General features: G+C 43.7%; 1 protein-coding gene across 1 annotated transcript in view; it reads left to right on the forward strand.

Moving 5' to 3' along the window:
• Positions 1 to 15,007, forward strand: part of NOL10 (nucleolar protein 10) — a 110,712-nt gene that overhangs the window by 12,808 nt on the left and 82,897 nt on the right. The window contains exons 4-7 of the mRNA XM_038743452.1: positions 2,706 to 2,783; positions 6,710 to 6,747; positions 7,010 to 7,146; positions 13,133 to 13,198. Of these exons, the coding sequence (XP_038599380.1) occupies positions 2,706 to 2,783; positions 6,710 to 6,747; positions 7,010 to 7,146; positions 13,133 to 13,198 (319 nt within the window). The remainder of the gene's footprint in view (positions 1 to 2,705; positions 2,784 to 6,709; positions 6,748 to 7,009; positions 7,147 to 13,132; positions 13,199 to 15,007) is intronic.

The raw sequence follows: 15,007 nt of genomic DNA on the forward strand, positions 1-15,007 counted from the left end.
AGGATAAAACACCTATTCTCTCCCTCTTCCACTGGGAACCCCATTTGAGATATGGGCTATGCCCCATTTGATTTAATCTCCTATCAGAGCTTGGCACAGAGCCTTGGGAGCAGGGATCATTTGTAGCAGCCCTATTTACTCTCCCCAAGTCCTTAGCACGACACGCACTAAACACTGATGCATTCAACATCTGCAGATCTACCACAAAACCAAAGCCCTTACTTTTTATACCTTTAAAAGTCAAGTGACTGTTCAGCCCCTTGTCCCCAGTCACAGCAGTCAAAGGTTAATCAAGGGTTCATGTTGCAAGGTGTTTTTATGGTATTCGATAAGCATTTATGTGCCTGGCATTATACGAAGCAGTGAGGGTAGATGCAAGAGAATCAGGTTGGACCCGTCCATGGGGCTTCTAGTCTTGATGCCCAGTCAACAGATGAGGTAAGAGGCCCTGAAAAGTGAAGTTACGTGCCCAAGGTCACACAGCAGACAAGTGGGAGTCAGGATCAGAATCGGGTCCTCCGATTCCCAGGCCAAAGCTCTGTCCCCTACACCACACTGCTTCTCAGGTTTTAGATTTCTGCCGTTCTATTTCCCCTCCCTCTCCAATCCAAAACCTAAAGTGTAAAAATACTAAACAGCAGAGACAGTTGAATAAGTTACTGCGCTTAGGCAAAGACGTACCTCAAATGGTAAAAAAAAAAATTAAGCTTGACTCAAGCTCTAAGAAGTGCAAATTACACCTATTGCTCCTTATGCTAGATGCCCCAATCTCGACAAGAGAGCAAAGACAGGCTGTTTTAATGATCCTTGTAGAGGACCCATAGAATATCCACAATTAATCAGCCGCCCCAGTACAAAGAAAGCCCCAAACACTAACCAATGTGTTATGAACGCAGCATCCTATTTCTACATTAAAGATTGGAAGCAACCTTCAAAATAAAGCCAGAGTTAGCAGTGTGGGACTGTCCTACATCTGGTTTATTCGATGACAAAACTGTACAGATGCTATGCGTATTAAGTTGCAGAGTGTTGCGTCTTCTCCAGGCTGCACGGCGAGAACCACCAGTCGTGTGATGGAACCTGTGGCCCTTTCCAAGGCCGCGACGCTTCCTGCCAGGAGACGTCAGCCCACGCATGTCCCTGTGTTTGTGTACTGGCTTGGTGATCCATTGCTGTTATTATTATATAATAATAGTAGTAGTATTTGTTATGCACTTACTATATGAAGCAGTGTGGCTTAGTGGAAAGAGCAAGGGCTCGGGAGTCGCGGGTTCTAATCCCGCCTCCTCCATCTGTCGGCTGTGTGACCTTGGGCAAGTCACTTAACATCTCTGTGCCTCACTTATCTGTAAAATGGGGATTAAAAGTGTGAGCCACACGTGGGACAACCTGATTACCCTGTATCTACCCCAGCACTTAGAACAGTGCTTAGCATATAGTAAATGCTTATCAAATACCGTAATTACTAATATTAGTACTGTATTCATTCATTCATTCATTGTCGCATTTATTGAGCGCTTACTGTGTGCAGAGCACTGTACTAAGCGCTTGGGAAGTACAAGTCGGCAACATATAGAGACAGTCCCTACCCAACAGCGGGCTCACAGTCTAGAAGGGGGAGACGGACAACAAAACAAAACATTTTAACAAAAGAAAATAAAGTACGTAAGTGCTATGTGGCTGTGGGAGGGGTGAATAAAGGGAGCCAATCAGGGTGACACAGAGGAAGTGGGAGAAGAGGAAATGAGGGCTTAATCAGGGAAGGCCTCTTGGAGGAGATGTGCCTTTAATAAGGCTTTGAAGTCGTGGAGAGTCACCGTTTGTCAGATACGAAAAGGGAGGGCATTGTATGCCAAGCAGTATACTACACATTGTACTTGATACAAGATAATCAGGTGGCACACAACCCTGCCTCTCATTGGACTCTCAGTGCAAATAGGAGGGTGAACAGGAATTAAACGGTCATTTTCCAGATGAGGAAACCGAGACCTGGAGAAGTTGAGTGAGTTGCCGAAGGTTACACAGCAGGCCAGTGTCAGAGGTGGGATTGGAATCCAGGTCTTCTGATTCCCAGCTCTGTGCTCTTTCTTCTAGGTCATGCTGCTTCCTAGAGTTTCTGGTCCTTTGGTCAGTATTTGTGTATGGACTGTGAGCCCGCTGTTGGGTAGGGACTGTCTCTATGTGTTGCCGACTTGTACTTCCCAAGCGCTTAGTACAGTGCTCTGCACACAGTAAGCGCTCAATAAATACGATTGATTGATTATATTGTTTTGTTGTCTGTCTCCCCCTTCCAGACCGTGAGCCCCTGTTGGGTAGGGATTGTCTCTTATCTGTTGCCGATTTGTACTTTCCAAGTGCTTAGTACAGTGCTCTGCTCACAGTAAGCACTCACTAAATGCAATTGAAGGAATGAATGAACTATGCATTTTTTTGAAGCTACAGTTCAAATCAGATTTAATTTTTCAGGTTAGGTCATGCTGTTTTAATGATTATTAAGTCTAGTGGGTGGAATGATGCAGACTGCACCCGCGTTGATTTTTCATAGGTTCACGAAATGATAGCAACATACACACAGTTTTTTTGTAGTGAACAAAGAGAGGGTGTATATATGTGATTGGGATTTAGCGAGCGGTTGTTTTTTAACCTTTAAATTTCTGATTATGTTGTTTGCTTTATTCATTCTGTGATTTTTATATTTATTCTAGGAACGTACAAACCACGTGTTCGATGCTATGACACCTATCAGCTATCATTGAAATTTGAGAGATGCTTAGATTCAGAGGGTGAGTATTGGGGGTTGAGCTGAAGAAATCAAAAATAAAATTGGACATAGATTTTCAAAGGCAGTAGACTTGGTCCTAGCTTCATTTAGGATGAATTTCTCCAAAAGGGCAAGTTTTCACTTGGCTAGAGCAAGCCACAGCCAGTTTTATTTTGCTGGAATTGTATCATCTGCCTCTTCTCTAAACATGCTACGGAGTCTTTCTGACGGGCTTCTAAAAAGAAAAAGACTGGGGCCACACAACCTTTTAGTCATTTGGACTTACCTCCGAAGAGTTGGGCAGAAGTGTGATCCAGCCCTCTGAGGATCAGGATGTCGGGGAGAGACAGTGCGGGGCCAGGAACTCTGTATGGAGTTTGAAGCCTCACAAGCAGTCTCATATAGTGATAATAATAATAATAATAATAATAATAATAATAATAATAATGATGATGATGGTGGTATTAGTTAAGCGCTTACTGTGTGCAAAGCACTGTTCTAAGTACTGGAGGGATACAGGGTGATCAGGTTGTCCCACGGGGGGCTCACAGTCTTAATCCCCATTTTATAGATGAGGGAACTGGGGCACAGAGAAGTGAAGTGACTTGCCCAAAGTCACACAGCTGACAATTGGCAGAGCTGGGATTTGCAGCCCTGACCTATTTATTTATTTATTTATTTATTTATTTATTTATTTATTTATTTAATTTTACTTGTACCTATCCTATTTATTTCATTTTGTTAGTATGTTTGGTTTTGTTCTCTGTCTCCCCCTTCCAGAGTGTGAGCCCGCCGTTGGGTAGGGACTGTCTCTATATGTTGCCAGCTTGTACTTCCCAAGCGCTTAGTACAGTGCTCTGCACACAGTAAGCGCTCAATAAATACGATTGATTGGTTGATTGATTGACCTCTGACTCCAAAACCCGGGCTCTTTCCACTGAGCCATGCTGCTTCTCTAAGCAATCCAGCTCATGGGGCTTCCAATGGGGCATGATGTTGCTGGGCTGTAGCACGGAAGGGAAGAGCCCTCAGCGAAGGGCATCACCTGGGGCAAACTGGAGATTCCCCATTCCCCCTCCCCTTTTTTTTCCTTTTAAATGGTATCTGTTAATCAATCGTATTTATTGAGCACTTACTGTGTGCAGAGCACTATACTAAGCGCTAAGTGTTAACACTGTTAAGTGTTCCAGGCACTGTACTAAGTACTTGATTAATAATAATAATAAGGATGGTATTTGTTAAGTGCTTACTATGTGCCAAGCACTATTCTGGGGTTGATACAAGGTAATCAGGTTGTCCCATGTGGGGCACACAGGCTTAATCCCCATTTTACAGATGAGGTAACGGAGGCCCAGAGAAGGTTAGTTACTTTCATTCATTCGTTCATTCAATCGTATTTATTGAGCGCTTACTGTGTGCAGAGCACTGGACTAAGCGCTTGGGAAGTACAAGCTGGCAACATATAGAGACGGTCCCTCCCCAACAACAGGCTCACAGTCTAGAAGGGGGAGACGGCGGAGCCGGGATTAGAACCCATGACCTTTTGACTCCCAAGCCTGGGCTCTTATGCTGCACCTCTGGTAGCCACAATCTCTGTTCCACATAGGGCTCACAGTCTTAATCCTCGTTTTATGGATAATAATACTAATTATGGTATTTATTATGCGCTTACAATGTGCCAGGCACTGTACTGAGCACTGGGGTAGGTACAAGCAAATCTTCCGGGACATATCCTCTGTCCTACATGGAGCTCACAGTCTCAATCCCCATTTTACAGATGAGGTAACTGAGGCACAGGGAAGTGTGTAGTGGCACAGTGGAGTGAGTGTTCTGCCTCATACCGCCCTCTTCCACTATCCCATGGAGAGGTGACTCCTTTGGGATATGGAGTGGAAATGGGAGTCCGGATGTGGGGCTGCCTGTCTTGGAGAGGAAGAATGTGTGGAGATTTACACCCCTACATCCTTCTTCCCCCAACAGCATAAGACTCATCTTGGGTATTCATTCAGTCAATCGTATTTATTGAGCGCTTACTGTGTGCAGAGCACTGTACTAAGCACTTGGGAAGTCCAAGGTGGCAACATATAAAGACGGTCCCTACCCAACAGCGGGCTCACAGTCTAGAAGGGGAAGACAGACAACAAAACAAAACATATTAACAAAATAAAATAAATAGAATAAATATGTACAAATTAAATAGAGTAATAAATATGTACAAACATATATACATATATGCAGGTATTCATTCAATCGTATTTATTGAGCGCGTGTAGAAACAGGGAGTGGGCAGAAGATAGATTTCTAAAATCCCCAAAACATTGAGCTTCCGAGTTTGGAAGAAAGACAGGCAGACTATCTACCTGGCTGGGCTTGGAAACTGAGGCCGGAAGCCAAGGTCCTAATTTTGAAAGGAAATCAGTTGAAGCAATCTCAATCTCTAGGGAACGTGATTATCACTGTCCCCAAATAAATCAATAGAAAATGCCCATAGTCAGTCATCTGTTTCATCATCATCATCATCATCAATCGTATTTATTGAGGACTTACGGTGTGCAGAGCACTGTACTGAGCGCTTAGGAAGTACAAATTGGCAACATATAGAGACAGTCCCTACCCAACAGTGGGCAGACAGTCTAAAAGGGGGAGACAGAGAACAAAACCAAACATACTAACAAAATAAAATAAATAGAATAGATATGTACAAAATAGAAAAGATATGTACAAGATATGTTTCCCTGGTCCATCAATCAGTGGTATTTATTGAGTCTTTACTCCGTGCAGAGCACTGTCCTAAGCGCTTGGGAAAGTACAGTTTCACAGAGTTAGTGGACCTGTTCCCTGCCCGCAAGGAGCTTGCAGTCTAGAAAGGAGCTTCAGTCTAAGGAAGCCTCCAGAATCCGGTATTCCCAGGCATTGTCCCATCCAACTACTAACCAGGTTCGACTCTGAGATTGGGCGCGTTCAGGGTGGCATGGCCGTAGAGTCGTCCAGAAAGTGAAATGTCATGGAGAAGAAAGGATAAGAAGGGTTTTTTTTGGTTTGCTTTTGTCCTAATTGGCCCATTGTCTGGCAAGGGAGATGAGAAAGGGAACCGTGCTTCAGTCGAGAACGTATTTTAGCCATTTATTCTGTCCTCTGCCCCTCCCCTCGTAGGAGCGATGGGGGAATGTGAACTCAAATGAAAGCAAATTGTGCTAATGGATAATCACTTGACGTGCTTTTTCTGAATTTAGTATGTGCTCAGGGTAGGCAGAGCCTTTCACTTTGGCTGCTAAGTTTGTACAGTTGAATTTGATCCATATTTGAAGTGCGTTATTGTGTGAACCTTTAGAGATTGTAATATTTCCTTTGTGTGTTTGCATAATCTTTGGAAGTACTAGTTCAAACATCTTTAGCAAAAGGAATCTTTGTCAGTCATTCCTAGCTGGGGAAACCCACCATTCTTCTTTTGTAAGTACAAAGTTAATTATTGTGCATTCATAAATGTGCAGTTAAAGTTTAAAAAGCCCCATTGTCCCGAGGAGCCATCGAGAGAAAATACAAAGGGGAAAAACGGCGTTTTATGAATTAGCTCATTTAATTGGCTCCAGTGCCCCAGGGAAACGCAAGCAGGACCAGTGTGTGTCTCAGACACTTTTTCGATGTAGAAATCTTGTGGGTTTTTGGCCATAATTCTTGAAGAAGCCGGCCGATCAACCCCTTTCTCAAAATTTACATTTGGTGGAACAGGAGCGAATCAGAAATATGGTTTTCTTTGGAATTACTCCATCAGAATGGGGTTAAAAACGTATGGCCCAAAGTCTTGGCACATGCATTTTCAGGATTGTCGGACTTTTTTAGTACGTGTTTGCACGTATGTTTAAGCACTGCATTGTATACTTTTCGTTCATTAATGGAGAGAATGTTTTGTGAATAACGTTTTCAATTTTCCATAAATTTTCTTTTCAGTGGTCACATTTGAAATACTATCTGACGACTACTCAAAGGTATGGTGAATTGTTATAAAATCAATAGTTTGTGATTTGAATCGAGAAAGATTTAATTTTTTTATGAAATTGGTGCTTTTTCTTTGGTTATTTTCATTATTTTGGGTGGGTGCCTTACCCATGCACCAAAACGTAATTTGATGGCTTGTGGAATATGGTATTCATAGAAAAAAAGACAATTATAAAATACTTGTGTATCGTAGACCTTGTTAATCCTCATCTGTGAGTCTACCGAAATTAAGTCTCCGATTTTCTGTTCCAGGTGGTTTTCTTGCACAATGATAGATACATTGAATTTCACTCGCAAGGAGGTTATTACTATAAAACCAGGATACCTAAGTTTGGGAGAGACTTCTCTTATCACTATCCATCCTGTGACCTCTACTTTGTTGGCGCAAGGTAAATGCCCTGAAAGTGTCATTCTCTTTTCTTGTATTTTCCTGGCGACCGGTTGAATTTGCTCCAGTGTCACTGGCAGTTCATTAGTTACTGCCGTTCATGTTGAAAATGCAGGGCAGCAGCACGGCTCAGTGGCACAGGCTTGGGAGTCAGAGGACCTGGGTTCTAATCCTGGCGCCGTCACTTTTTTGCTGTGTGACCTTGGGCAAGCCACTTCACTTCTCTGTGCCTGTTCCGTCATCTGTAAAATGGGGATAAAGACTCAGCCCCACGTGGGACAACCTGATGACCTTGTATCTACCCCAGTGGTTAGAACAGTGCTTGGCACATAGTAAGCGCTTAACAAATTCCATCATCATTATTATTATTATTTTTATTATTATTATTAAGCAGTCGAGTCTGGAGGTGGTTGAGGTCAGACTGGCATAAGGTTTTTGGAGGGGCAGATAGGTCTGCCTCAGGAAAGATATCATTCATTCAGTTGTATTTATTGAGCACTTACTGTGTGCAGAGCACTGTACTAAGTGCTTGGAAAGTATAATTCAGCAACAAATAGTTACAGTCCCTGCCCACAGTGGGCCCACAGTCTAGAAGAGGGGGGACAGACATCAAAACAAGTAACAAATACTCAACTCACCTCAACTCACCAACTCATATCCTTAACTCACCAGAAGCCAATTGATTATTCAAGATAATAATAATTACGGCATTTGCTAAGCGCTTTACTATGTGCCAAGCACTGTTCTAAGCGCTGGGGTGGGTACAAGGTGATCAGGCTGTCCCACGTGGGGCTCACAGTCTCAATCTCCATTTTACAGATGAGGTAACTGAGGCACAGAGAAGTGAAGTGACTTGCCCATGGTCACACGGCAGACACATGGCGGAGGCGGGATTATAACCCACGACCCCTGACTCCCGAGCCCGGGTTCTTGCCACTAGGCCATGCTGCTTCTTCAGATCAAGGAGTGTTTCTCTTTTCTCATATATTGTACTTTACTAGCTACTCCCTGACCATCCATTCTTCAATCAATCAATCAATCGTATTTATTGAGCGCTTACTGTGTGCAGAGCACTGTACTAAGCGCTTGGGAAGTACAGGTTGGCAACATATGTTGGCACCCGCCTTATGCTCTGTGGAGCAGAGAATATGGGGAGGAATCAAGGGAAGAGGGACTAGAAACTGTGCCCTAAAATGGTCTGGTCCCACCAAATAATTGTGTTTGCTGAGTTTAGTCTTGAAAGATAAAAAAAAAACCTTAGGAAACACTAAGAAACAGGTAACACTAAGAAAATGGCCATCAGAATCATAACTTGAGAAGTAGCGTGGCATAAGGGAGAGAGCACAGACCTGGGACTCAGAAGGTCATGGGTTCTAATCTCGGCTCTGTCGCTGGTCTGCTGCGTGACCCTGGGCAAGTCACTTCGCTTCTCTGTGCCTCAGTTACCCGGTAGAATGGGGATTAAGACTGTGAGCCCCACACGGGACAGGGACTGCGTCCGACCCGATTTGCTTGTATCCACCGCAGTGCTTAGTACAGTGCCTGGCACACAGTAAGTGCTTCACAAATACTATATTATTATTGCAACATTTGTCCAGAAAGAAACAGCAGTTGTTGCCCATAAGGGTACCAACATTGCAGCGTTAAGTGAAACTATGAATGTCACTCAGCGGTATTTACTCAGCGCTTACTGTATGCAGGCGCCTCCTCTGCCTCCCCCCCTCTGACAGTCGGGGGTCCTTCATGACTCAGTTGTGGGGTTCCTTCTGTCTTCCGTCTGCTCACTCCTTCGGAGAACTCATTCGCTCCGAGGGTTTCAGCTACCATCTCTACATGGATGATTCCCAGATTTACCTCTCCAGCTCTCATCTCTCTCCACTGCAGTCCCTTATTTTCTCCTGCCTTCAAGACATTTCACTGTCAAACTAAACGTGTCCAAAACTGAACTCCTTATCTTCCCGCCCCAAACCCTGACCTCCTCTTGTCTTTCCCATCTAGACGGTGAGCCCACTGTTGGGTAGGGACTGTCTCTATATGTTGCCAGCTTGTACTTCCCAAGCGCTCAGTACAGTGCTCTGCACACAGTAAGCGCTCAATAAATACGATTGATTGATTGATTGATTGTAGATGATACCACTGTGCTCCTTATCTCACAAGTCCGAAACAGCAGCGTTATCCTCGCCTCTCTCATTCAGCCGACACGTTCAGTGTGTCACCAGATCCTGTGAGGTCTATGTTCACGATGTCACTAAAATTCGCCCTTGCCTCTCCGTCAAGCACTTATCCTGTTCCACTGTGACTTCTGCATCAGCGTGCTCACTGCCCACCCCACCTTCCGTCTTTCCCCGTTCCGGTCCGCGCTTCTCTCTGCTATCCAGATCATTTTTCTAAAAATAAACATTCAGTCCAGGTCTTCCCCACTCCTCAAGAACCTCCAGTGGTTGCCCATCAACCTACGCATCAGACAAACTCCTTACCGTTGGCTTTAAATCACTTAATCAGCTCTCCCCCTTCAACCTTACTTCACTGATCTACTTCAGCCCAGCCTGCACTCTCCGCTCCTCCAGCTCCAGCTTGCTTGATCTCGCCTCACCTTGTCATCGACCCCTTTCCCACATCCTCCCTCTGGCCTGGAATTCCACCTCTCTTCCTCTGTGCCAGACCACCACTATCCCCACCTTCAAAGCCTTATTTATAAGGGTAATTAGAAGAATAATAATGGTATTTGTTAAGGGCTTGTCGTGTGCCAAGCACTGGAGTAGATGGAAGATATTCAGGTTGGATACAGTTCCTGTACCACATGGGGTTCACAGTCTGAATAGGTGAGAGTAGGATTTAATCCCCATTTTGCAGACGGGGGAAATTGAGGCTCAGAGAATTTGTGATTTGCCCAAGGTCACTCAGCAGTCAAGCAGTGGAACGGGAGTAGAACTCGGGTCCTCTGTCTCCCAAGCCTGTGCTCTTTCCACTACATCATGCTGCTTCCCAAGCACTTGGGAGAGTACCAAGTCCCATCTCGTCCTAAAGGCCTTCCCTAATTAAGCCGTTCTTTCCCCAATTCCCTCTCTCTTCTTTGTCATCTGTACACTCGGTTCTGTCCCTTTTAGCACTTGATCTTCCTTCCTCCCCTCCCTTCCCCTTCCCTCTCCTCCCCTCCCCTCCTGTGTGCAAAGTGCTGTACTTAGCACTTGGGAGAATATAATATAACACTAAACAGACGCATTCCCTGCCCTCAATGAGGTTACAGTCTGGAGGAGAAGCTTTAGCCCCACATCACTTATGCCCATCTGTGTTATTCATTTAGAGTAATGTCTGTCTCTAGACTAAGCTCATTGAAAGCAGGGATCATGACTATGGATTCTGTTGTGTTGTACTCTCCCAACTTAGTACTTAGCACTTAGTACAGGGCTCTACATAGTAAGTGCTCAATATACCATTGATTGATTGATTGACTGCAGAGCACTGGGGAAAGTGCAATACACCCGAGTTAATAGACTCAGTCCCTACTCTGAAGGAGCTTACAGTCTACAGAAGGAGAAGGACTAAGGGGAAATAATAGAGTATAGGAATATTTACATAAATAATGTGGGGGCTGAGGTGAATATTAAAGAAAGGGCTTAAAGGGTACAGAGCCAAGTTTGTAACTGACACAGGGGCGGGAGGGGTAAGGGAAATGAAGGACTTAGTTTAGTAAGGTGTTTTGAAGGAGATGCGATTTTAGGAGGGTTTTGAAGGTGGGGAGAGTGGTGGACTGTTTATGGAGTAGGAGGGAATTCCGGCCCACTGGAGAACATAGGCAAGGAGTTAGTGGTGGGATGGATGAGACTGAGGTACAGAGTAGGGTAGGGGTAGAGGAGCAGTGTGAGAGACTCCTGGTTGATGCTTAAGAGCTAGTTGCTGGATTCTCCTTGTGGAGGGGTCTTCTTGCTTTAAAGGGATGCCTTTTCAAGGCTCTCTTCACCTCACTGCAGGATTGCCGAGTGAAAAATGAGTAGAATGAGTGCCACTGGGATGTCTGAATAACTGCCGTATGATGAGTGAAATGGAGTGACTAAAAAGCAATACCAGAGAAAAAATAGTTTGTTCAAAGAGGGAAGCACAGCTTCAGGCCATATGATGTTAGAGCTGAGTGAGAGGCAGCATGGCCTAGTGGGTAGAGCAAGGGCCTGAGAGAAGGACCTAGGTTCTAATCCTGGTTTCTCCTTTTGTCTGATGTGTGACCTTGCACATTACTTCACTTTTGTGCCTCAGTTACCTCACTTGTAAAATGGAGATTAAGACTGTGACCCCCATGTGTGACAAGGAACTTGTCCAGTCTGATTAGCTTGTATCTACCCCAGCATTTAGTACTTTGCCTGGCACATAAGAAGCTCTTGACAAATGCCATAGAGGAAAAAAAAAAATGTCGGGGTTTAAAGTGCTTTCGTTGCGCCAAGCTCTGTGCTAAAGGCTAGGGTAGATTCAGAACGATCCTGTTGCACTCTGTCCCTTTTCCAAATGGAGTCCTTAGTTCCAAAGGGAGGGAGAAGAGATATTTTGTCCCCATTTTTACAGATGAGAAAGTTGAGGCACGAAACAGTTACGTTAGTTGCCCATGGTCACAGACAGCAGTCAAGTCGGGAAGTGGGACTGAACCCGGGCTTCCCGGCTCCCAGTCCCGTGTTCTTTCTACTAGGCTTAGCTGCCAGCCTGGTTCTTTGCAGTTGAAAACATTGTGGCCACAGTGCTGTACACACAGTATGCGCTCAAAACGTTCAATTGATTGACTGACCGGCCATTTCCGTGTTGAACTTTCCAGGGGACTAATGGGAAAATCCCAAGTAGCACTAGCCATAGCAAACAGTAAGCACATCGGCACAACAGAAGCAGTCTTTGGATGTTCCCAGATTGCTGGTCCCACACTGTCGATCACACCCATGTCCTGAGGTAACTCACAAACTTCCGGGCCATCATCCACCGCCCGATTGAAGGACCTTTTTTTTTTTTTAATCTGACAAATTGGGGTATTTTTTTTTTTAATTGCCAACCCCTAAAGAGGCACGAGAAACATAGAGATGCAAATGGTATTTTCTGGATAAGTGACAGAATTAATTTTGGTCCAGAATCGGGTCCCATGTTCTCCCACAAACTCGTTTCCCAATCTGGATTTGGGATTGCTGGAAAGAAAGAACTCCTTCATCCCTCAAATAGCCCCCAGTTAGAATCACGATCCAGGTGCCACTTGCCTCATCCAGTGGATTGTTTGGGTAGGTGAAATACGTTTAAACCCCAGTATCTTGGATGGTTAATGAAAAATCTGGGTAAAATGTGAAAAGTGAGGGGTTGTGGGGAGAGGAACATGCTTTCAACAAAATCCAGGAAGTTTTGCAAAAACTTAGTTTAACCTGAAAGCAGAGGGCTCCTTTTATAGTGAATTTTCATTTGGAATTTAATAATAATTATAATAATAATGGTATTTGCAAAGTGCTTACTGTGTCAAGCACTGTTCTAAGTGCTGGGGTAGTAAAAGGTAATCAGTTGGACACAGTCCATGTTCCACATGGGGCTCACAGTCTTAATCCCCATTTTAATAAATGAGGTAACTGCTACAGAAAAGTGAGGTGACTTGCCCAAGGTCATACAGGAGACAGGTGACGAGCCAGGATTAGGACCCAGGTCCTTCTGATTCCCAGATCCGTGCTTTATCCGCTAGGCCATGCTGCTTCCCTGTTGAATTTGAAATCAAGTTTCTAAAATGCTAAACGAGTTACATTTAGCTCATGTAACATGAGTTACATTTAATCACTATAGTGATTATTTTTCAGGTGAAGAATTTCACAAGTCAAAAAAAAATACTTAATTTCTTCATGCTAAGTACTTTGAAAACGGATGTTTTGGGATATTGTGGGTATTCTACTTCCGATATTTGCTGTGTGGCTAGTACTTTTTCACTGAGCGGAGTTGAATTTACTGCCTGTTCTTTTTTGATTTTTGACTTTTCATTTCAGCTCTGAAGTGTATAGGCTAAATCTGGAACAAGGACGGTACTTGAATCCCCTGCAGACAGATGCTTCGTGAGTATTTTTAGTCGTGCACGTCCTACCCTTGCTTTCCAGCAGTAGATGGAGCCAGATACTAAGGGGATCATCATTCCTCATATAAGAGATGGAGATTAATCAGAATGGGCTACTTCCATAGCTGTTATTTTGTTTAGAAAGAATTCCGAGCGCGGCTGTCTATAAATTCCAATTTTTTAAACTGAGGTGATAATCATCTCAAGCACTGAGCATTTAACAGGCATTATCTATTGCTGTCTTCTGCGGGCTTGATGCGCACGTGATGTTTTGTGGCACAGTTTCAGACTCACTTGTACCTCCAAAGCTTTTAGAAAGACCTGTGGCTTTCTAGAATCAATCAATCGTATTTATTGAGCGCTTACTGTGTGCAGAGCACTGTACTAAGCGCTTGGGAAGTACAGGTTGGCAACATATAGAAACAGTCCCTACCCAAATAAGTCGTAATAGTAGGCTTTTTTGGTTTCGTTTTTGAATCAAGAGGATTCAAAGAGGAGGTCTCTAGAACTCTATAAACACCATATCCCAAGCTTCTTGGATTGCCTTGAGGGTTCCTTGTTTTTTTGCGGGGAGGAAGAAGGATTTATGGGAATCGAGGGCAAAATCAGGACTAAAATCAAATTTGGCTTATTCCTGACTCATTCCTGAAAATGTTATTGTTCGGAGCAAGATTTTGAATTTATCAATCAGTCAATCGATAGCATTTATTAAGCACTCACTGTGTGCAGAGCACTGTAAGAAGTGATTGGGAAAGCACAAAATAACATAGTTGGTAGACACGTTTTTCTGCCCACAAAGAGCTTACTGTCTATCAATCAGTCAATCAATCGTATTGAGCGCTTACTGTGTGCAGAGCACTGTACTAAGCGCTTGGGAAGTACAAGCTGGCAACATATAGAGACAGTCCTTACCCAACAGTGGGCTCACAGTCTAAAAGGGGGAGACAGAGAACAAAACCAAACATACTAACAAAATAAAATAAATAGAATAGATAGGTACAAGTAAAATAAATAAATAGAGTAATAAATATGTACAAACATATATACAGGTGCATATATACATATGTCTAGAGGGGGAGACAGATGGAAGCAACCGCTGTACTATGTAAAATGTTTCGATCTTTCCCTGAGAATGGTGAAAGGGAGGAGAAATGACGTAAGTGAATAACCCAAACAGATGAAACTGTCATAGTGGGTTTGAATCAGCATGGCCCGGGAAGAGCCTAGCCTTGGGAGTCAGAGGACTTGGATTCTATGATTCTTGCCTTTGTGGAGGTTGTAGTATATAGTATATATAGTAGTATAGTAGTAGTAGTATAGTATATAGTATCCTGTCTTTGTGTTTGTACGTATTTATTACTCTATTTATTTTACTTGTACATATTTATCCTATTTATTTTGTTAATATGTTTTGTTCTGTTGTCTGTCTCCCCCTTCTAGACTGTGAGCCCACTGTTGGGTAGGGACCGTCTCTATATGTTGCCAACTTGTACTTCCCAAGCGCTTAGTACAGTGCTCTGCACACAGGAAGCGCTCAATAAATACGATTGAATTGAATCGAATTAATATAAACCAGTAAGTTAAGGTTACGTGTGTAAGTGCTGTGGGACTGAGGGTAGGGTGTGCTTATAGATCCAAGTGCATAGATGACACAAAAGGGAGGGGGAGTCTAGAAAAGAGGCCTTAATCGGGAAAGGCTTGGAAGGTGGAAAGAATGGGTCTGGTATATATGTGCGCTCTGCACACAGTAAGCGCTCAATAAATACGATTGATGATGATGAAGGAGAAGAGTTCCAAGCCAGAGGGAAGG

Source organism: Tachyglossus aculeatus, chromosome 1 (genome assembly GCF_015852505.1).
Source record: "Tachyglossus aculeatus isolate mTacAcu1 chromosome 1, mTacAcu1.pri, whole genome shotgun sequence".
NCBI classification, from domain to species: Eukaryota; Metazoa; Chordata; class Mammalia; order Monotremata; family Tachyglossidae; genus Tachyglossus; species Tachyglossus aculeatus.